Source organism: Balaenoptera acutorostrata, chromosome 14 (assembly GCF_949987535.1).
Source record: "Balaenoptera acutorostrata chromosome 14, mBalAcu1.1, whole genome shotgun sequence".
Taxonomy (NCBI): domain Eukaryota; kingdom Metazoa; phylum Chordata; class Mammalia; order Artiodactyla; family Balaenopteridae; genus Balaenoptera; species Balaenoptera acutorostrata.
This window is the reverse complement of record NC_080077.1, coordinates 8,962,325-8,984,855: the sequence shown is the minus strand read 5'-3', so window position 1 is coordinate 8,984,855 and position 22,531 is coordinate 8,962,325. Positions and strand designations below refer to the sequence as shown.

The 22,531-nt window shown below is 42.2% G+C and overlaps 1 protein-coding gene across 1 annotated transcript in view; it reads left to right on the top strand.

Annotated features, from left to right (window-relative positions):
* The window catches only part of SYTL3 (synaptotagmin like 3), an 86,935-nt gene that overhangs the window by 14,899 nt on the left and 49,505 nt on the right, over nucleotides 1–22,531 (top strand). Inside the window, exon 4 of the mRNA XM_057527586.1 lies at nucleotides 9,733–9,797. Coding sequence (XP_057383569.1) covers nucleotides 9,733–9,797 — 65 coding nt within the window. The remainder of the gene's footprint in view (nucleotides 1–9,732; nucleotides 9,798–22,531) is intronic.

Here is a 22,531-nt window from a genome sequence, read left to right as displayed (position 1 = left end):
TTATAACCCAACTCCACCCCTTCCCTGCCTACTTTCTTCGAAGCTCTCTGCTCTCTCTCTCTAGTTTTGTCCATGCCGGGCTGCCGTCCAATCTTGGGGCCAAACCAAAGAAAAGGCTTGGTAAAACTTGAGGGTAGTCGATAGTCACAACTGAACTGGGACCTGGACAGGTTTTTGACCCTATCATTTTCCTCTCCCTGCTTCCTCCTCAGCCTAAGACTCCTTCCTCAAGAAGTGGATTTGCTGTGGGAACAGGAGAGAAAATAGGTTTTAAAATCAAGACAGAAGAAGCTCTAGGGTAGCAATTTTAAAAAAGCAAAACCAATGTACAGATTGCTGCAGTCAGTGCCGAAGTCCTGTGACAAGCGCTGGCCTTGGGCTTGTGTTGAGGGTCCAGGAGACACCTGAAGTTTCTGCCTTCTGGGCAGGTTTTCTGCTGAGGACCCCAGGAGCTCAGAGGAGGGAGAGGCGAGGGAGGGCTGAGCTGGCTCAAGGTGACTTCTCAGATCACCCAGGTGGGAGCATTTCTGGAAGCGGGTCAGGATTAGAGAGGGAGACAGACATTGTCAGGGAGAGGGAACATCGTGGGGATGAGTGTGGACCACTCACCATGTGGGAGGCTGTATTAAGCATTTCTTGACACCAAATGTTTTATTTAGATCTTCAAACAATCTTACGTGACAGCTACCACCATTATCCCAATTTTATAGGTGAAGAAACGGAGGCTTAGAGACACAAGGGAGCCCAAGGCCGTGCGGTCAGTAAGACTATAACCAGGTCTCCTGAGTCCCATCTCTTCTCTTTGTTTTAAATTTAAATCACTGTGAGTGATCCAAAATTATTTTTAATGGTAAAAATAAACACATCCAATCAAGTAGAATATTACAAAGCCATTAACAATGTGAGGTGGTGCTGTTAACACAGAGATGCGTACCAGCTGTTGTGAGTTTCAAGAGCAGCTTATAAAACCTTGTGGTATACTTTTCTTTCATTTTAGAAAAGATACATAAGCAAAATTATCTGGAAGAATATACATAAAAGAAATGATTCTCTTTCTCTTTTTAAATTTCTAAGGTCCTTGTTGTTTTATCTCTTTTATATATATAGTAGTGTATATCTGTTAATCCCAAACTCCTAATTTATCCCATCCCTTCTTGATCTCCTCTCTCTCCTGCCTTCTGGGAGACTCGCCCGGAGGGACGGGGTCTTAAAAGCCACTCGGAAGAGTTTGGATTGGAGGCTGTAGGAAATGGGGTGTGAGCATACGCACGTTGCCAGAAGAAAGCCAGGTGAAAGTCTGCCTGCATTCTGCAGCACAGACTCAGGAGGGGAAGATGAAGGTGAATGAAGCAGGTGAAAGTCTTTTCAGTGAACGAGGCGTGAGGGGATGAGGCTGGCGGCAATAGAGATAGGGAATGTGAGGGACAGTTCAACAAAGGGGTGATGGAACTTGGTCATAGGGGATGAAAGAGGGAAAAGTGAAAAAAAGTTCTGAGGACTAGCAAAACTGATAGCTCTTCATGCTTAACTGGAAGAACAAAAGGAAATAGAGAGTAAAAGAGAAGCAACAGTAAGACCTAGGTAAACAAAGACAAATTGGAAAGGACTTAGAAGGGAAGGTTGGTTGAAAGTTGCTTCCAGTGATGGGGGCCGTGTGTTATCCTTAGCAGGAGCCATCAGAAGAGGGGTGATTTGGAAGAAGGAAAGAAGAGAGAGTCAGATTTGGGAGAAGGAAAGAAGAGAGAGTCAGATTCCTAGAATTTGGAAAATGTAATCTTTCAAATTTCAGACTGATACTCCCAGTATTTTCATAATCCCGTGTTTCGGTAAAATACCCAATCACCACTTTATATCCACGAGGCAAATAACTAATGTATGAGAATGGAATAATTCCAACTCATTATTGTAAATCCTACTGCCCAAGTGAGTAAAAGGTATAACTCTATAAAAGACTGAAAAGAAATTGAACACCAGGTATGGTTTAACAGAGTTGGCCAAGGAAGGATTTTGGCTTGGTGCCAAGGTTAAAATGACATTTTTCTACTGCTTCTCTTTGTTTCAAAACTTGATTTCTTCTTTTTTCTAATCTGATTTTTAGCATTGTTGATAGGAATTATGTTAATTCGTTTCACATGAAAAAGTACACAGACAAGTTAAATATACTGAGTAAAATATTTCACACAGCTGTACATTTATAAATTTTCAAGAGGTTAGTTATAAATTTTCAAAAGGTTAGCCCCTAAAATTAATTTCACAGAGAAAAAGCCTTTTGTTCTTTGAAATACAGTTTTTTCTTCTTAGTTCTGATTTGGAGATAGCATCTGTTTTAGTTCTCACAAGAAAGCTTGGCTGTTTCACATGGTATAGGTACACTGCTTCCTGTGGGAACAGGATAGAGGATAATTACGTAAAGGATCATGATATTCTTTTTATCCATTGGCCAAATGAGAGTAAGGATTACTTAACAGCCTTTGAAGCCATATGTTACCAAACATACAGTTAAAAAGTGGAAATTTGTGGGATACTTTTCAAAAAAGTTTATTTTTGAAAAGCTTATTTTGTGCTTACTGAAGGGAATGTTTTCACAGTAGTTTGAGTGTTATTTTTATTGTTGTTGAAGTTGAAATTTCTTCTGTGGTCAGCACTTGATTAGTCACGGCAGGTCTTGCTTTTAAAGCCTTTTTGAGATGAGTAAGCTTTCCATACCTTTGAGTTCATACTAGAAGTTGTCAGCTCACTCAGTTCAGCTGAAACTTTTCACCCTGCAGGAAGGTCAGTGCCAGGAGGCCATTTTCCCAGTCTGGCACTCAGCGTGGTGGTGAAGTGCTGCCGTGGTTAAAACTCTGGGCTGAAATGTAGGCGAGAGTTAAGGATACTGGGCACGTAGGGATACCAGACAGGCTTGTACGTCCTTTCCAGTGTTCACAGGAATTTCTACAATAACAGACCCATGTCCATAGATCAGACCAAGAGTGCATTCTAGTGCCAAACAGAAGTCATGGGTGGATTTACCGATTTTAGATGATTCCACTGCTGCACTGTTTCATGAATGCAGATATCTTTGAGACCATGATTTCCTTTATTTTGATTCATTTTCAGTGAACTGCAGTGTCTCTTCAAAGATTTTTCTTCCCAGAAGAGCATGTGGGTGGCATGTGTCCTAAGCCATTGCCTATCTGAGGATGCCTTCAGTAGCCTTTTCTCATGAGTAAGGACTTCACTGGCTTTTAAATCTCAAGTCCCAACTTTTCATCTCAAAGTTCAGTTAATGTGTTATCGTTGTCTTTTGGAATTTAATGTGACAGAGACATTGGAGACTAGCTTTATTTTTATTTCTTTATTGATCGTCTGGATTTTATGTACTAGAAGCATATTGGTGTTTTGCTGTATCCTTGTAATTAAAAACAGTTTCCAGTACATGCCTGGGTCTGAGTCTCTCCACATTGATTTTTATGGAATAAGGAAAGTTCCTTTGAGCTGCCTGTCTCTTGGATTTGCTTCTTTTGTTTTTTTAAAAATTACCTTTTACTGTGGCAAAATACACATAACCTAAAATTCAGCATCTTAGCCATTGCAAGTGTGCAGCTTAGTGGCATTAAATACATTTGAAACCATGGGTAATCGTTAGTCAAATCCGTTTCACCGGCCTTCACTCATCAAGGTCATCTATAAGACTTGCCTGCCCTCCGTTATTGTTCTAAACGGTGAGATGTTTGCCAGAGTTGTTTTCCAGGTACTTGGAGTCAGCTGCGTCTAGTTTGAGCTGAACTGGTTAAGACTGGCCCAACCCTCCAACTGGGCATGCGCGAGCGTCCGGGCCGTGACCTTTTGACGTCACAGGGCAGAAAACTCCATCCTCAGGTCGTGCTGAGCTCCTGCATCTTCCCACGTGCAGAGACCTGTAGCCTATTTACTGCTCAGAAGGGCGAGGACCCACCTTTTTCCAATCACCTTTCCCCACGCTCCCCACGCTCAGACCGCCCTGCTTGTTTATCCTTCATCCCATAAATACCTCGAGCCCCTTGCCTTCCAGGAGGTGGATCTGAGGTTTGTTCGCTGTCTCTGCGCTGTTTGCTGCCACCTCAGCGTCCCAGCGTTTCGGCTTGCTGCGCGACGGGCAAACCAACTCGGCTAGGTAACATATTCGCGTTATTATGGGACCATCAGCCCCATCCGTTTCCAGGCTTTTTCATCTTGCAAAACTGAAACTCTGTACCCGTTAAACATTTCTCCCTATTTCTCCCTCCCCCCAAGCCCCTGTAGCCCCCATCCTACTTTCTGTCTCTGTGAATTTGGCTACTCTAGGTCCCTCACATAGGTGGAATCATACAGTGTTTGTCTTTTGGTGACTGGCTTATTTCACCGAGTATACCGTTTTCCAGGTTCAGTCATGCCGTAGCGTATTGCAGAATCCCTTCCTTTTTAAGGCTGCGTCCCATTCCTTAGCGTGTATGTATCACATTTTGTTGGTCCATTTCATCTGCTGATGGGTGCTTGGGTTGCTTCTACCCTTTGGCTCTGTGTGAATAATGCTGCTGTGAACACGGGTGTACAAGCATCTCTTTGAGACCCTGCTTTCAGTTCTTTCAGATATGTACCCAGAAGTGGAATTGCTGGGTCACATAGTATTTCTATGCTTAATTGTTTCAGATCCGCCGTGCTGTTTCCCCCAGCAGCTGTGCTATTTTACATTCTCACCAACAGTGCACAAGGGGCACAAGGGTCCCAGTTTCTCCACATCCTTATCAACACTTGTTATTTTCTGTTGGTTTTTTTTAATGGTAGCCGCTAATGGGTGTGAGGTGGGACTTTGCTTATTTTTTGACTCAGTAACATTTTCTTCAGTCCGGTCTAGTTATTCTGATTATTCTTCTATGCCACTTGCCCTGGCTTCTTCGGGAATAACTTGGGTTCGCCTTGTTCTGTATCCTACATTTGTATTATTTTCTCCTTCAGTATTTAATGTCTTTTTCTCTCATGTTCTGTGAAAGCATCACTGATTCAACTTTCCAGACTCTCCATTCTGCTCTTTCCTGTTGGTAAAACAGCTTGTTCTGCGTTTGCATTGTTCGTTTTGTAAATCTTCCTTTATTCTAGTCTGTTGTCTCTTCACTTCAGCCTGGCTTTTCCTTATGTCTTTGTTTCCTTTTCATGGAGGCGGTTTTCAAATGCTTTTGAAGACAACTGCCTTCAGAAACTTTCCCTGGTTCCCGCAGTGATGCACCTTGAGTAGCCGTTCCTGGTCTGCAGGGCTCTGTTTCTCCTGCCCGTGGCCTTTTGTCAAGGCTCTGCGTTGTCTTCAGACATCCAGGTTCAGGGTTTGCCAACAGAGTACACGCTCCTTGTCTCTGTGGTCTCGTGACCTGTCGGTGGTGGTGGAGTCCCTTCTTTGATCTATGGGGAAGGCAGGGTGATGCACAAGGTCTAACTCGATTTCTGTTTGAGGCTTTAACAGGTGCAGCTCTGTCCAGCTGCAGTAGAATTGTTATTTCTTTCATTGACTAATTATCTGATGTAACAAACCAGGAATCACAAACTCATGGCCAACAGGCTGCAGACAGCCCACAGGCCTTGTTTTGTTGGCCTGCTCTATGTCTAATGTTTATCATTGTAACGCCTTAAAATGGGGCATGGGTTCTGCAGCTCACGACAGTGCCCGCCCCTCTCTCTTGCTTCATCCCTTAGCCACTCCCCATTTAGAGTGTCTGCTTGGTGCCTGCGTTTGTGATCCCTGACCCTACACGTTTAGAGGGCGTGGTGCACATCATGCCTCGGTACCACCAGGGCTCCACCTATGTCGGTCCCACCTTATCCCTTCAGTTCTCAGGGTGCTCCCTGCAGGGGTGGGGCTATTCATTCATCAACCCACCCGTAGTCACCAGCCCCACCGTGTCCCTCTGTTGTGCTCGTGGCTGTGGATACAGCACTGAATATGACGCGCGGGGGACCTGCCTTTTCTCTGCGGTTAAGTAGAGTTATTCATGTTTTGCAAGAAGTGATGGTAGCTGCTTGGTTAAAATCGTTTCTTTATCTTCATCTTGATTCTGACTCCTGGTTACCTAGGATTTAATCACAATGATCAGTCTTTTTTCCCGTAAGAACATTGGAATCAGATCAACTGAGCTAGTTGATGGAGGGAAAAAAACCTCATTATTTTGTTTTGTAACTGAAAACCGCCTTAGGTATAAGATTATTTGAGGTAAAAATTTTTTTCAACTGTATGGGTGCATAGGACCACTTTAGCTGGGAATTACCAAGTGGTTGGACAAGCCAGTACAAAGAAATTAGGTTGATCTTAGTTTTACAGTATCTGGCTGCTTCTTTTGGTGTTTTTATAGCTTGTTTGTCTGATAAGCCACCAAGGCTTTTCTTGAGGCTTCCTTGCCATCAGGGCACTGGTTAGAGCACAAATCTGCCTGGGAGATGTGTGTCTTTAAGGCATTCAAAGAATCCTGGCATGCAGATGAATTTTCTACCTCTTGTTCATTGAATGGTAGAAATACATTAAGCAATTCTAGGGACATCATGCTGGCTTTTCTTGGAACGTAAAGCATGGATGTGACGGCTTACCCACCTGCAGATGCTAGTAATTTGAATGCAAAGTAAAAGTGCATTCCAGCAGGCCTCTTTGGCTCACTGCTTGCGATAGTAATGAGGTTAGACTATTGAATATCTTTCTATTAGGGTCCTCCATTCATCGTATTATTGAACGTTTGAGTGCTAGAATTTGCAAAGTGCTTTTCAACAGTTATTTCTCTTTTGCTAATGAAATGACAGCATTAGCAGAGTTCAAGGCTATGAAAATGGATGCTGGAACCTCCAGCAGTTTATTAAGAGCTGTCGATGTACCGTGTGCTTGGCGTTTCTAGTTAAAGTGATCCTCATGCAGAGTTCATGGAAAGTCAGGCATGGAACTCTAGATCTCTTGCTCTCTTCACCATCCTTGGATTTTGCTTTCTGAGATGGATTTATCAATTGATTGAAAAAGTTTTAAAGAAGCAAGTCATGATTCTGCGGGAGAAATTTAAAACCATTAATCTATTGCTGGGTTCAGAAAATGTTCCAAGAAGCTTTCATAGCCAAATTCTGAGTGAGTCATCGCTGAGGGGGGAGAGAATGTTTCCTTTGGTTACTGTGAGTCATGCTACCCTGTGTTGGCCCTAATGAGGACAGAGACACTGCAAGATCTGCTCACCTTTGTCTTAGAGCCATAAATGGTCCTTCTTATAACACTTGGGATTTGTGTGGACTGGGAACCCTTATGAAAACCATTAGGGAATAAATGCTTATGAAACAGCTGATTCTGCAGAAGAGTTTATGGAGATCCAGCTCCAATCTAGTTCTCAAAGGAAACAGCCTCAAATGCAAGAAGTACTTGTCGTCGTATGGTTTAGGCCTGTGGTACTTTTATCCTTCCATTCTTTAGTCACAGATAAGCCCAAGAGACCTGTGGGTTTGTGTTCAAATCTGTCCCTGCCAAGGAAGCTCCTGCTTGAATTTCACAAGTAATCCGTTGGGATTCAGTTAGATGATTAGATGGTAACGTTAGATGGCTAGCACTAGGAGATACTAATATTCTACTTTATCTGCTTCTTGTATAGGTTCTGAAACCAGGGCTAGAGGAGGACTTTGAAATAAAATGTTGTAAAATGTAATAAAAATAAAATGTTTATTCGGGTGTTTTCACCTTCCTCTCCTCCGTCCCCTTAGCTGTTCTTCCTTTTTCGTGATTGAGCATCTACGGGTGTGATTACTCCTCAGTGGTGGCCTGTGTCTGGCTAGATCACCTGACTGTAAATTCATGGTTTGATTTGCCGCTGAATTCTTAGTTCTGATCTCTCTCAGGTCCAGTCTGAGGCCATGCCCCGCCCCCAGCACCTGTCTCATATGTAAATGCTTTTGGTCACAGGTAATGGGCTGGAGAGTGTGAGAGTAGATGAGCTGGAAGGGTCACCACCCCCAGGAAAATAAACATCAGGAAGTGACGTTTGTGTATCAGATGGAGGCCTCCTTGTTTCCACATTTGATTTACCTCTCCTACTCTCCCCTTAGACTTTGTCCCACTGTATAAGGATGGACGAAGCGTCCTCAGAAATAGAGCAGTTGCGGGTATGGCAATTCAAAGGAGCGTGAATGCACCCCCCCCCCCGCCCCCTGTTAATCTCTGTGAACTTTCCCTGGGTTTTGATCCTCTGCTTGTCTTCAAGTACCAGAGGGGAAAACTTCCGTTGAGATGCTGAGTTCTCCTTCATGTGTTTTGTGTCGATTTAGTAGATTAGATACCTGAGTTTCTGATTTTACGGATGAAAAGTTTACCCTGTCTCTCTAGTGATATATCACAGTTGCGTGTTTTATATATCTTTGGCTCTGAATGATAGTGACTGATTATCAAATTTCTGTTGCCAAAATTCATAAACGCTCTGCGTAGGTTTTCCTTGTTCTGGTCACTAAGCATTGGGAATAATCATTTGCATACTAATCAGAGAATATAATAGTTGTTAACAAGATGAAGGGGAGGGAGTTGGTTGATGTCTTCTGACAACTACTAAAGCTCCATAGAGAAAGATAGGGTACTTAAAAAAAAAATGTAGATTGGCATATATTTGTGAATTTCCTGCATTTGTAAGCATTAACTTAAAATCCATTTGAGATCATATATAGCCTGAAAGAACCTAATGGAGAATGTATTTCAGTAAGTACTTATAGAAGAGAATTTGATTGAAGTTTTCATTTTTCTTAAATTTGCATGACCTAGGAATTGACAAGAATTGGCACATGATTTTAATGTTGTGAATATTTTATAGTATCTGTGTGTTTAACTTTTTATGTCCTGAAAGGCTATTGACAATTCTACCTTTCTGAGGCTCTTTGAGGTTGAGGGTGGTTTCTTTAGAAATTTGGAAATTTGGAAACCATTGAGAGTAAAACAGGCTTTGGGATTTCAGTTTCAACTGGTGACCTTACAAAGTGCTCCCGTGCTGCTGGGCCTGTGAGTAGGATGGGAGGGGACCGGCTTCCCAACGAGAGGTCACGTCCCCTGTCTCTCAAGTGGTCCCCAAATCTCCAGGGAAGCCCTTTGATCCCATATCCCAGATTTCAGGTGCTGCCAGGAAACTTCTCAGGTGAATCTGCTCTGTTGGCTCTTGGTAAATGTTGTAGTTAGCTCAAACTAACCTCAGCCTAACCTAAGGATGATCTCTTTCTTAGCTAAATGGACAGCACTGAATTTCTTTGTTGATTTTCCTTCATGCCATTGCTCCCCACCATATACATGATAAATTGATCATTTTGATGGCAACTTTGTTTCTCCTTGTATATTTATTGTGTTACATTGCATTGACATGCAGGGTAAAATGTACCCAAGTAGAAACTCCAGCTTTGCTGCTTTTTAAAAAATCTTATCTTTCTTTTTATTTTACTTATTTTTATTTTTTATTGAAGTATAGTTGATTTACAATGTTGTATTCATTTCAGGTGTACAGCAAAGTGATTCAGTGTATATATATGTAATGTATTATATATATTCTTTTTCAGATTTGCAGCTTTGCTGCTTTCTAGTCAGATGACTTAATCTCTATGGGAAATCTGTATAGTTAGGGATTTGGGCCAGAAATTTGAACTCTGAGGTCCTTTGCTGGACTAATGTTTTGATGTTATCTCCCTACCTTATATGAAACAAATACAGCACCACCCACATCTCTCTCTGAGGCTTCCTTTCTGCTTGCTTTTCAGAAACGTGAAAATAAAAACTGGAGAATGGTTCTTTGAGGAACGAGCCAAGAAATTTCCAACTGAAGGTAAATGCTCTCAAAATGTTTACTAAAGTAAAATGACATATTCCCAGTTTAAAAATATTTGGTATTAAGATTTTGAATATGAAAAACTTAACAAGGCGTGGTATATGGGCTTCTGTCCGGTCAGCCCTCTTGTTCCTTTTGTCTAAACTTTCCTGCCTCTGCCCCTCAGCTCATGCGGTTTACCACCTTCGCTTGTGGGGCTTCCCTCTGTACTCGCACTTACCCCAACCCTGACCCTTCTGAAATCCACCTGTTTTCCATGAAGTTTCCCTGACTTCTGCTTCTGGGGGTGATGTCTCCCTCTTCCGAAACACCAGTTTGTAAATACATCTCCTCCATAATTGTTGAAATGCCTCATATTATATCATTATTTGTGCCCTTCTCTTTCTCTCCACAAGCAGAAACTGTGCTTTTAAAATCTTATTAGCTCCTTACAGCCCCAAACCTTGACCAAAATGATTGAATGAATAACTGAAGACCACAGTGAGTGAATTGCGTTAGAATTTAGCAGATATTGGTGACTATGAAGTGAGCACACGCAATTATGTGAGTGGAGGTGTGTATTTGGTCTGTGTACCCCGGATGTCTTATAAAGTACTTGCAAAGTTGACATAATGGTGTGATTAGTAACTGGGACTCAAGGCCGTGGAGAAAACGGGTCATGCTCTGGTTACAGAAGTGTCACGTCACAACATGTGAGCTGTGCAGATAAGAGGATGACTTATCAGGCAAAGGCGCACACACGTGTCACACACGTGTCATCAGAACAGAGCGGAGGCAGCACACTCAGTACACCCCATCTGTCCGCGGTGGTGACACGGGTGGCACCCGTCTCTGTGATGTGTCACCGTGGAGACTGAACACGGGAGCCTGGAGTGGCCTAGCGGGGATGTGGGTGGCTGGAAACACTTTTTTTTTCTGGTGGGAGGGAATAGTAACAGTTTGAGGTGGAGAAATAAGCTATTTAGCCTCAACCAAAGTGTGTGTTGGCACGTAAAGGAAGCCATTCGTCTGGGTGTTGACAATCAGCTTTCATAAAAGCACTGTGCACCGAGATTTAGTCGGCGGTAAATTCTCCCCTGGATTACATTCCTGACTCTTCTTACTCAAGAAAAAGTGATGATTCTGCCACGTTTATTAGAAATCTGGAGGAATATATAATACCGATGCGAGTGCTCAAGCCAAAAAAAAAAAAAAAAGCAGCATGTATGATTTTTATCTAGACCTGTGTTTCTCAATCCTTTTTTCACTAGTGTCCTCTCTCTAGTTCCCAAACAGCCTTGTTAACACTTTTTTTCCCTAAATATTACCAGTCCATGAAAGTTTAATATCTCAGATATACTGCGTAACTATAGCTATATATTTATGTATGGAGGCCTTTTGGAGCAGAGCACAAACCATTGAGATATCTGAGATTTTTTTCATCTTCCGAGCAGTGTTTGCTCCCTTGGGGCCATCAGCCTATATCTGTTGCATCACCTAAGCGAGCAGTGGCAGTCTGGAGTCTTCCTATACATTTTATTGTTTTGTTTCTTGAAAATACTTTTTGGTTGGGAGGCTAGGGTCTTCTTCAGGCGGTAGATAGATTCTCCTTTTTTTTTTTTTTCTTCACATCTAGTCCTAGTTCATAAAAAGTCTGTAGGGAGGGAAGTTTCTGTTATTTCTCAAACCAACTCACTGAAGACATCCCAGAATTTTTTTAATACATTGTAAGTTTCGGTATCATTAACTTCAGATAGGGAATTGATTTGCAGGCCAGAATACGTGTGTGCACGTGCATGTGTCCAGCACTCTTCCTCTTCTGAGTGAGAGGAAGAAGTAGGTTACCCTGGTGATAGGAAGGGGAGGAGGAAAGAAATGAGACTGACTTCCCGGGTTTCTCGTTCTTGTCCAGTGACTTTCCCCCAGAGTGAAAACATCAGTGAGGAAAAGAATTAGAGGAATGAAAGTCAGCCTAAGCATAAATCATCCTTTTCAATTTTTGTTGTCTATTCCCAAGGTATAAAACAAACCGAAGAAAAAACGAATCCTTCCTTCTCTTCAGTGCTTCCTCAAATGCTGAGGTGCCTCATTTTCCTACTGTCCGATTTTAGTAGAGTTGGGCTCGGAAGGCGTGGCGCGATGAAGAAAAGTGCCGTGTTGGGGGTCACAAGTAGGACTTTGCGCCAGACCACAGGTGGGGGGAGGTGGGGAGGAGATGAGTCGGCACGGGTGGTCCAGGCTCGGATGCTGCAGGTTTATCTGGACAGGTGGGAACTCCACCACACTTATCTCTGTCCCCGAAAGAGATTGAACTGAGTTTGTGTGCTCTATCAGTTGAGGGCCAGGTAGGAAAACAGAAACCACACAGATCTGAAGAAACAGAAGTTAGTTTAGGGAATAGGTTCAACAGGTATTGTTGGAGGACTGGAAAGAGAAAAGGAGACCAGCGAGGGGGCACAGAGACGGTGACTGCAGGGGGCACACGCCGCCAGGGCCGCTGCCGAGTGGGTGCCGGTGAAGACGAAGGGTCAGCCCCCTCCCCCCTCCCTGACACCCTCTCCCACCCCCTGCTGGGCCCTAACAGGCAGCCAGCTGCCACCTCGGTGCTCTGATGTGTTTGAGAAAAAGTGTGATTCTGCATATTACCTAGTGTGTTTGTCGTAATGGTGTGAACACGGCTCTTTCCAGCCTTCTGCATCCTAAGTGGAAGCTAGGAAAATGAGACGGTGGCTTAAGCCATGAAAGGGGACGAGACAGCTCAAATTTGTGCCTCTTTCTAGGCATTAGTTACCTATTGCTGGGTTAAAAAGTCCTCCCAAACTTAGTGGGTTAAAACAATTAACATTATCGTTTTATATGGCTTCTATCCTCAGCTGAAGGCTTGCCTGGGCTTGGGGGATCTGCCTCCTGGGGGCTCACGCACGTACCTGGCTAGTTAGTGCTGCTGTTAGCAGGGGGCTTCGGTTCCTCCACGCCTAGACCTCTCCACGGGGCAGTGTGAGGGCCCTCACGACATGGCGACTGGCTTCCCCCACGGCAAGTGACCCAAGACAGACCAAGGCAGAGCTCTGCGATCCATCTTCATGTTAAAAAATTGTTTTTATTGTGGTGAAATTTATACATGATATGAAATTTACTATTTGAACCGTTTTTAACTATACAGTTCAATGGCATTAAGTACATGCACTTGTTCTGAAACCATCACTACTGTCCATCTTCAGAATTTATCATCTCACGGTCTCCCCTTGCAAAGCCCCTCGTAACCACTATCCTACTTTCTATTTTCTGTCTCCATCAATATCTTTATGGCCTAGCATCAGAAGTCACACTCTGTAACTTCTGCTGTGTCCTATGGTCACACCCTGTCACTTCTGCTGTATCCTGTAGGTCAGCTCTATTCAGGGCGGTAGGGACTACACAAGGGTGTAGATATCAGGAGGGAGCCTGGGGCCCTTCAGGAGGCTGGCTACCACATCCTGTATTCCCTGTCCCAGGCCTGGAACCTCAGAATCCTTCTTGACTCCTCTCTCTTCCCCCCCACCCCATATCCAGTCAGTGAGCAAATACTGCCATTTCTCCTACCCCAGTCTCTGGAATCTTCCTCTGGCCCTTCTTTCCCACTTTCAGTGATGCAGCCCCTAGCTCATCTCCACGACTCCACCTGCTTCCCCATACTCCATCCTCTGTGAAGGGGGAGATTTCTTTTCTCTTTTTTTTTTTTTAATTTTATTTATTTATTTATTTATTTATTTATTTTTGGCTGTGTTGGGTCTTCGTTTTTCTGTGCGAGGGCTTTTTCTAGTTGTGGCAAGCGGGGGACACTCTTCATCGCGGTGCGCGGGCCTCTCACTATCGCGGCCTCTCTTGTTGCGGAGCACAGGCTCCAGACGCGCAGGCTCAGTAGTTGTGGCTCACGGGCCCAGTTGCTCCGCGGCATGTGGGATCTTTCCAGACCAGGGCTCGAACCCATGTCCCCTGCATTGGCAGGCAGATTCTCAACCACTGCACCACCAGGGAAGCCTTTCTCTTTTAAAATAAGTTATTTTCTGATTATAGAAGTAATGCCTATTCATTGCAGAATATTTGGGAAATGCAGAACAATAGACAGAAGGCAATAAAAATCCCACTGCTGGTTAAAACTACTGTTAGTTAGGGACCTCCCTGGAGGTCCAGTAGTTAAGACTCCGTGCTTCCACTGCAGGGGATGTGGGTTTGATCCCTGGTGGGGGAACTAAGATCCCACACGTCACACGCACAGACAAAAAAAACCCCAAAACAAAAAACCCACTGTTAATTACACACACGCGCACCACACACACACACACACACATGCACACACTCTCTGGCCCTCTTTCTAGGTGATCCTGTGCATGTGGGTGCACATACAGACTTAGCAATTTAGAAAAAAAAATTTATTTTTGGCTGTGTTGGTTCTTCGTTGCTGTGCACGGGCTTTCTCTAGTTGCAGCGAGTGGGAGCTACTCTTCGTTGTGGTGCACGGGCTTCTCTTTGCGGTGGCTTCTCTTGTTGCAGAGCATGGGCTCTAGGTGCACGGGCTTCAGTAGTTATGGCATGAGGGCTCAGTAGTTGTGGCTCGTGGGCTCTAGAGCTCAGGCTCTGTAGTTGTGGCGCATGGGCTTAGTTGCTCCGCGGCATGTGGGATCTTCCCGGACCAGGGATTGAACCCGTGTCCCCTGAATTGGCAGGCAGATTCTTAACCACTGCGCCACCAGGGAAGTCCTCAGACTTAGCAGTTTTTAAAGTGTGTTTGTGGTCAGAGTATATATAGGTTTTTGTCCTGCTTTTAAAATTCAGCTTAGCATAAACATGTCCTGATGCTATTAAGACCTTCCAACATACATTCATGACTACATAACATACATCAGATGGATGGACTACCATTTATTAACTTGTTCCCTCTTGTCTGTGAGTGTATCACTGTATTCACATTATCATATTATGGATAATTCTGCAGTGAACAGCCTGTACAGCTGTCTTGGCATCTCTGTTCATTTCCTTTGGACAGATTCTTAGAAGGAGAGTGACTGGTCAGACGTGTGAACACTTGAGAGGCTTGGCGTGTTCTGCCAGACTCCCCTCGGGGAAGTGTGTGCTCATTCACCCGACCTTGGCAGGTTCGGGTCCGAGAACGGCCCCCTCACCACAGTCTGGCCCCCATTACATCCTGTCTTCTTGAACATGATGTCAAGTTATATTGGTGATTTTGTTCTGAATGTAAACCTAATATACATTCATTTAAAAAAAAGAAAAATGAAGAAAAGCATAACCATGTTAAAAATACGGTGACTTCACCCTGAGAACTGTTTATAGTTGGTGCATGTCATTTCTGTTATTTGGTGAATATATGTATCCATATATGTATATGGATAACTCTCACACACATTTAAAAAAGCATTTAGACTAAGCCGTAAGGAATTGATGTTCTTAGGTAAAAAAAAAAAAAAATTGAATAGAGGCAATTTCATGAGTTGAGCTAATGTGTTTACATAATTGGGATCAAATTGTATATAGACTTTTATACTGATATTTCTTCACCTAATAATTTACAAAGAAAAATTTTTTCATATCCTTAAATGTCATTTACTATATGATTTCTGGTGACTGCATCTCATTCCATCATTGGAATGTGACAGCGTTTATTTAACCAAATTGATATTGTTGTAAAGTTAGGGAATTTCAAGTTTTGTTGTTACATTTTGGGGAGTTTATAATATTATTAAAATAATAAAAGTGCAGTGAACGGGCTTCCCTGGTGGCGCAGTGGTTGAGAATCTGCCTGCCAATGCAGGGGACACGGGTTCGAGCCCTGGTCTGGGAAGATCCCACATGCCGCGGAGCAACTGGGCCCGTGAGCCACAACTGCTGAGCCTGCGCGTCTGGAGCCTGTGCTCCGCAACAAGAGAGGCCGCGATAGTGAGAGGCCCGCGCACCGCGATGAAGAGTGGTCCCCGCTTGCCACAACTAGAGAAAGCCCTTGCACAGAAACGAAGACCCAACACAACCATAAAAATAAATAAATTAAAAAAAAAAAAAAACTAATTTGCTTAAATTAAAAAAAAAAAGTGCAGTGAACACGCTGGTAGATAAATCTTTGTCATGTCTCTGAATATTTCTAGAAGCAGAGGACAAGATGAAAGGTTTGGAACATTGCCTCCAGGAAGGGTGTACCCTTCTTCTCACCAGTAGGAATTATCCTTAAAAATAAACAACAGCAACTTTGTCATCTGGTAAAACCACATTTGTCATCCAAAATAGTTGCTTGCTGTTTACTTTAAATTCTTGTAATGACTAATGGGGTTGAATATTTTCCACCTTTTGGACCTTCTGTAGATGTTCTTCATATTAAGGGTGTTTGCCCTCTTTGGTCTTGGAAGTTGAATATGTATCTTTATGTTTTCTGACATACAGATTTTTATTTTTCCTTGTTGATAGTCACATCTACCTTTTCCTGTATAATTTTTTTCTTTTATGCTTAAAGACTCCTTCCTTATCCTGCCATCGGTTGGATATCCATATTTACTTCTAATTTCTATGTTTTATTTACGTTCAACTCTTCACAATGCATCAGGAGGCCGGATCTAATTTTACTTTATTCTCCCAAGCATCAGTTTTCTCAGTACAATTTGTTCCATAATCAGTCCCTTCCCCATTGGTTTGTAACCCAGGGCCATTGATTTGCACAGCTTTGGGGCACCGCTCACCTTGTACCCCAGCCCTGAGCCCTGGCGGGGTGGCGGCGTTGACCACATGGATGACACACCCAGATTTTGAATTCTTTGAGGGTATGAGCTATGAGCAAAGGAGTAAGTGAGTGAATGAAGCAAGGATAGAGCCGTTTGGAGGTAAAAGGTGTTGCTATACGTAGTAGTACCCATTGCCAGAGGTGGCACCCACTAGGCACCTAAGAACGAAAACTTAGAGTTCTTTTCCTTTTTGGCATCCAGAAACCTACAGCTAAATTTAATGTCCAGTTGAAGTTATTCCAGGAATCAGTATGCCCTCTGTCACCCAGTTTCCTTCTTTTGTGCTTCTACTTATCTCTTTTAATGGTCCTATTGGATATGTGCCGTTTAAGATAAATGCTCCCCAAATTTCCCTCGAAAATAGATAAAGGTGTAAGTAATAATCCAATGAAGAATAGGTATTAATTGTGGTAGTTTGTTTTGCTAATTTTCCAACCATTAAAAAGATTTAAAACCAAAAAATGAGCCCCAATTCTCCATTTTTGCAGGGAGATGATATGAAAAGTATTTAAATATTTTGCTTTCCTTAAATTTTTTTTTTTCTGATTATAGACTGGCTTTTTTTTTTCATCTAAGATCTTGTAATTTAATATTTAGTTTTGTTGCCTTAATTCCTTATATGCCATAGTTGCATTTCCTCTGTGGTATATCAGAATGATCAAAATGCACAGGTTTTCAATGGCATCCAGGGCGTCTTTAGGCAGCTCCCTGCCCTTCTGGTACTGTTACCTCCCCCTCCACTCTCAGGCATTTGGAATCTCCCTGCAGAGGGTTTTACTGCCGCTTCTGAGGCCCTTGCTCCAGGATCAGCTGAGGGCTCTTTCATATTAAATTCAAAGTTCCTGATTCAGTGCGACCAGGTGGGACCCAAGAGTATATACAGGCATCCCTTGATATCCACGGGGTTTGGGTCCAGTACCCCTTGTGTACCAAAATCTGAGGATGCTCAAGTCCCTTATATGCAATGGTGTAGTATTTTCATATAACCTATCTGCATCCTCCCATATACTTTAAATCATCTTTAGATTCCTTATAATACCTAATACAATGTAAATACTATGTAAATAGTTGTAAATACAATGTAAATACTATGTAAATAGTCTCCAGTGTGCCACAAATTCAAGTTTTGCTTTTTGGAACTTTCTGGAATTTTTGTTTTTTGAAAGTTTTCCACCGAGGTTGGTTGAATACAGATGTAGACCCCGTGGACACAGGGTCCGACTATATTTAACAAGTCCCCAAGTAATTCTTCTCATGCACTTTAAGTTAGAGAGGCGCTGGTAAAGTAGCAAATTTAATGAACAATTGTGATGGAACTTTTCAGGATCACTAATAACTAGAAAGCAAACTGAAACCCATCTTTACTTACTCTTTTGGCAACTGCTAAGCATATAAAGATAGTGCCCTCTTCTGGCTCCCTGCTGTACAGGTACATGTTTTACTTTATTCTTTTTAAAAAAAAATTTTTACAACCGTGACATTATATGACTTGATATTTGAGCTTACAAGCAGAAAGGTCATGGCACTAATCCTTTTAATACTAGTAGTTTTCAAGTTTAAAAATGGTCAAATGTGATATATAAACAATATATTGTGGTTTTTACTCTATTGTCGATAATTGGGGAAATCGTGTAGGAAGGCTGCACTGTAGACAGAGCCTCTGTTAATGGTCTTGGGGACCTACTATATAACTAACCAAGATGATACTATGCCTAATAATTATGAAGGGAAGTAACTTTTCTCTCCCCTTCTCAGTGGTGAATGTGATTCAGTTCCTCATGTGACTTTTCAGAGTTTTATTCTTGGATGTAGTCCATCTGATCGCAGGGCCATCATGACAGCATCTGACTGGCTGTGTGTGCCTGAAACACTCAGGTTTCTGAATTAAAAGAAGTGGATACCAGTATATATGTAGTGACTCTATCACAAGGTCCTGCCTTTATCGCCTCTCTACTTGTTGGCTCAGAAAAGCCCTTCCCCCGCAATTTAGAGGATTCTACAAAAATGATTCAGGCAAGCTTTCTGTAAGTTACAAATGCAGTGCCCTAGTGCTTACTTTCAGGAGAGGGTGTCTTTATGAAATAATGTTTATTTCCAGGTATAAAATTTTTTAAAAAATTAACTTATTTATGGCTGTGTTGGGTCTTCGTTTCTGTGCGAGGGCTTTCTCTAGTTGCAGCAAGCGGGGGCCACTCTTCATCGCGGTGCGCGGGCCTCTCACTGTCGCGGCCTCTCTTGTTGGGAGCACAGGCTCCAGATGCCCAGGCTTAGTAATTGTGGCTCACGGGCCCAGTTGCTCCGCGGCATGTGGGATCTTCCCAGACCAGTGCTCGAACCCGTGTCCCCTGCATTGGCAGGCAGATTCTCAACCACTGTGCCACCAGAGAAGCCCTCCAGGTATAAAATTTTGCATATGCTTTTGTCTTATTTTAAAGAAAATGTGGTATTTTACTCGGTTGAATATTTTCTTCTCACTACTCTCTTTAGGAGGAAAAGACAAAATAGGTACCCAGAAAAGAGTGTGGTGAAATGATTTTCAGAAAAAGTGATTTTCCCAGCTGATTGGATTGCTTGTCACCTCCCTGACAGATGTTTAGACTGGTCCATTTAAACTGGTTAGAACAGAAACTATCAAGTCGGATTATGGTTAATGCAGTGAAGTAAGACCTTGACCTTCGAACTTTGTTTTCAACCAGTGTTTCTAGGTGATAATCTTCTGGAGGCAGGTTCTTGAGTTTGGTCATCTTTGGTTTCATGATGCCTTTGACTTTGTCCATAGCAGCAACTCAAAAATTGAATTGTTTAGACTGTCCAAGTTTCTTTGAAACTATCAGTTCACCCCAGATATATATTTTTTGTATCTCAAATATTCGCCAGGAGACTAGGGCTTCCCTGCTGCCTTCTGAGCGCCAGTGCTCCTACCAGGACCAATTCTCTGTCTCTGCCTCTCCCGCCATCCTCTGTGCTCTGTCCACTACCCCTTGATAATGAGACCGTCTAGGCAGCCCACATCTTTCATCCTGAATTGTCAAGACCAACTCGTTCTCCGTCATCACTTTTCCTATTTCAATGAACAGAATGGGAAACCAAGGTGAAATAGTTGAATAGGATTTCTGAATTCAGAATTCATATGTTTACATGTTTAGTTTCCAGGGAGTATCTTGACAATCGGACAGTAAACTATTTATATGAATACATTTTTTAAAAGACCAGACACACATATACTTAAACAAGAAATTATTTTATTTTATTTTATTTTAAAATTTTTTAAGGTATTTAGTCTTTATTCTGAAGCTGATAGACAAGTTTTTTTATTTTTAAATTTATTTATTTTTTATACAGCAGGTTCTTCTTAGTCATCAATTTTATACACATCAGAGTATACATGTCAGTCCCAATCGCCCAATTCATCACACCACCACCACCACCCCCCGCAGCTTTACCCCCTTGGTGTCCATACGTTTGTTCTCTACATCTGTGTCTCAATTTCTGCCCTGCAAACCGGTTCATCTGTACCATTTTTCTAGGTTCCACATATATGCATTAATATACGATATTTGTTTTTCTCTTTCTGACTTACTTCACTCTGTATGACAGTCTCTAGATTCATCCACGTCTCAACAAATGACCCAATTTCGTTCCTTTTTATGGCTGAGTAATATTCCATTGTATATACACAACTTCTTTATCCATTCGTCTGTCGATGGGCATTTAGGTTGCTTCCATGACCTGGCTATTGTAAATAGTGCTACAGTGACCATTGGGTGTCTTTTTGAATTATGGTTTTATCTGGGTATATGCCCAGTAGTGGGATTGCTGGATCATATGGTAATTCTATTTTTAGTTTTTTAAGGAACCTCCATACTGTTCTCCATAGTGGCTGTATCCATTTACATTCCCACCAACAGTGCAAGAGGGTTCCCTTTTCTCCACACCCTCTCCAGCATTTGTTTGTAGATTTTCTGATGATGCCCATTCTAACTGGTGTGAGGTGATACCTCATTGTAGTTTTGATTTGCATTTCTCTAATAATTAGTGATGTTGAGCAGCTTTTCATGTGCTTCTTGGCCATCTGTATATCTTCTTTGGAGAAATGTCTATTTAGGTCTTCTGCCCATTTTTGGATTGGGTTATTTGTTTTCTTAATATTGAGCTGCATGAGCTGTTTATAGATTTTGGAGATTAATCCTTTGTCTGTTGATTCATTTGCAAATATTTTCTCCCATTCTGAGGGCTGTCTTTTCGTTTTGTTTATGGTTTTCTTTGCTGTGCAAAAGCTTTAAAGTTTCATTAGGTCCCATTTGCTTATTTTTGTTTTTATTTCCATTACTCTAGGAGGTGGATCAAAAAAGATCTTGCTGTGATTCATGTCAAAGAGTGTTCTTCCTATGTTTTCCTCTGAGAGTTTTATAGTGTCCGGTGTTACATTTAGGTCTTTAATCCATTTTGAGTTTATTTTTGTGTATGGTGTTAGGGAGTGTTCTAATTTCATTCCTTTACATGTAGCTGTCCAGTTTTCCCAGCAGCACTTATTGAAGAGACTGTCTTTTCTCCATTGTATATCCTTGACTCCTTTGTCATAGATTAGTTGACCATAGGTGCGTGGGTTTATCTCTGGGCTTTATACCCTGTTTCATTGATCTGTATTTCTGTTTTTGTGCCAGTACCATACTGTGTTGATTACTGTAGCTTTGTAGTATAGTGTGAAGTCAGGGAGTATGATTCCTCCAGCTCCGTTTTTTCCCCTCAAGACTGCTTTGGCTATTCGGGGTCTTTTGTGTCTCCATACAAATTTTAAGATTTTTTGTTCTAGTTCTGTAAAAAATGCCATTGGTAATTTGATAGGGATTGCATTGAATCTGTAGATTGCTTTGGGTAGTATAGTCATTTTCACAATATTGATTCTTCCAATCCAAGAACATGGTATATTTCTCCATCTTTTGGTGTCATCTTTAATTTCTTTCATCAGTGTCTTATAGTTTTCTGCATACAGGTCTTTTCTCTCCCTAGGTAGGTTTATTCCTAGGTATTTTATTCTTTTTGTTGCAATGGTAAATGGGAGTGTTTCCTTAATTTCTCTTTCAGATTTTTCATCATTAGTGTATAAGAATGCAGGAGATTTCTGTGCATTAATTTTGTATCCTGCAACTTTACCAGATTCATTGATTAGCTCTGGTAGTTTTCTGGTGGCATCTTTTTTTTTTTAAATTATTTTTAATTTTTTTAATGCTATTCTTGTCTGCTTACATTCTTTTTATGTATGTATGTATGTATGTATGGCTGTGTTGGGTCTTCGTTTCTGTGCGAGGGCTTTCTCTAGTTGTGGCAAGCGGGGGCCACTCTTCATCGCGGTGTGGGGGCCACTCTTCATCGCGGCGTGTGGGCCTCTCACTATTGCGGCCTCTCATTGCCGAGCACAGGCTCCAGACGCGCAGGCTCAGTAATTGTGGCTCACGGGCCGAGTTGCTCCGTGGCATGTGGGATCTTCCCAGACCAGGGCTCAAACCCACGTCCCCTGCATTGGCAGGCAGATTCTCAACCACTGTGCCACCAGGGAAGCCCTGGTGGCATCTTTAGGATTCTCTATGTATAGTATCATGTCATCTGCAAAGAGTGACAGTTTTACTTCTTCTTTTCCAATTTGTATTCCTTTTATTTCTTTTTCTTCTCTGATTGCCGTGGCTAGAACTTCCAAAACTGTGTTGAATAATAGTGGTGAGAGTGGACATCCTTGTCTTGTTCCTGATCTTAGAGGAAATGCTTTCAGTTTTTCACCATTGCGAATGATATTAGCTGTGGGTTTGTCATATATGGCCTTTATTATGTTGAGGTAGGTTCCCTCTATGCCCACTTTCTGGAGAGTTTTTATCATAAATGGGTGTTGAATTTTGTCAAAAGCTTTTTCTGCATCCATTGAGATGATCATATGGTTTTTATTCTTCAATTTGTTAATATGGTGTATCACATTGATTGATTTGCATATATTGA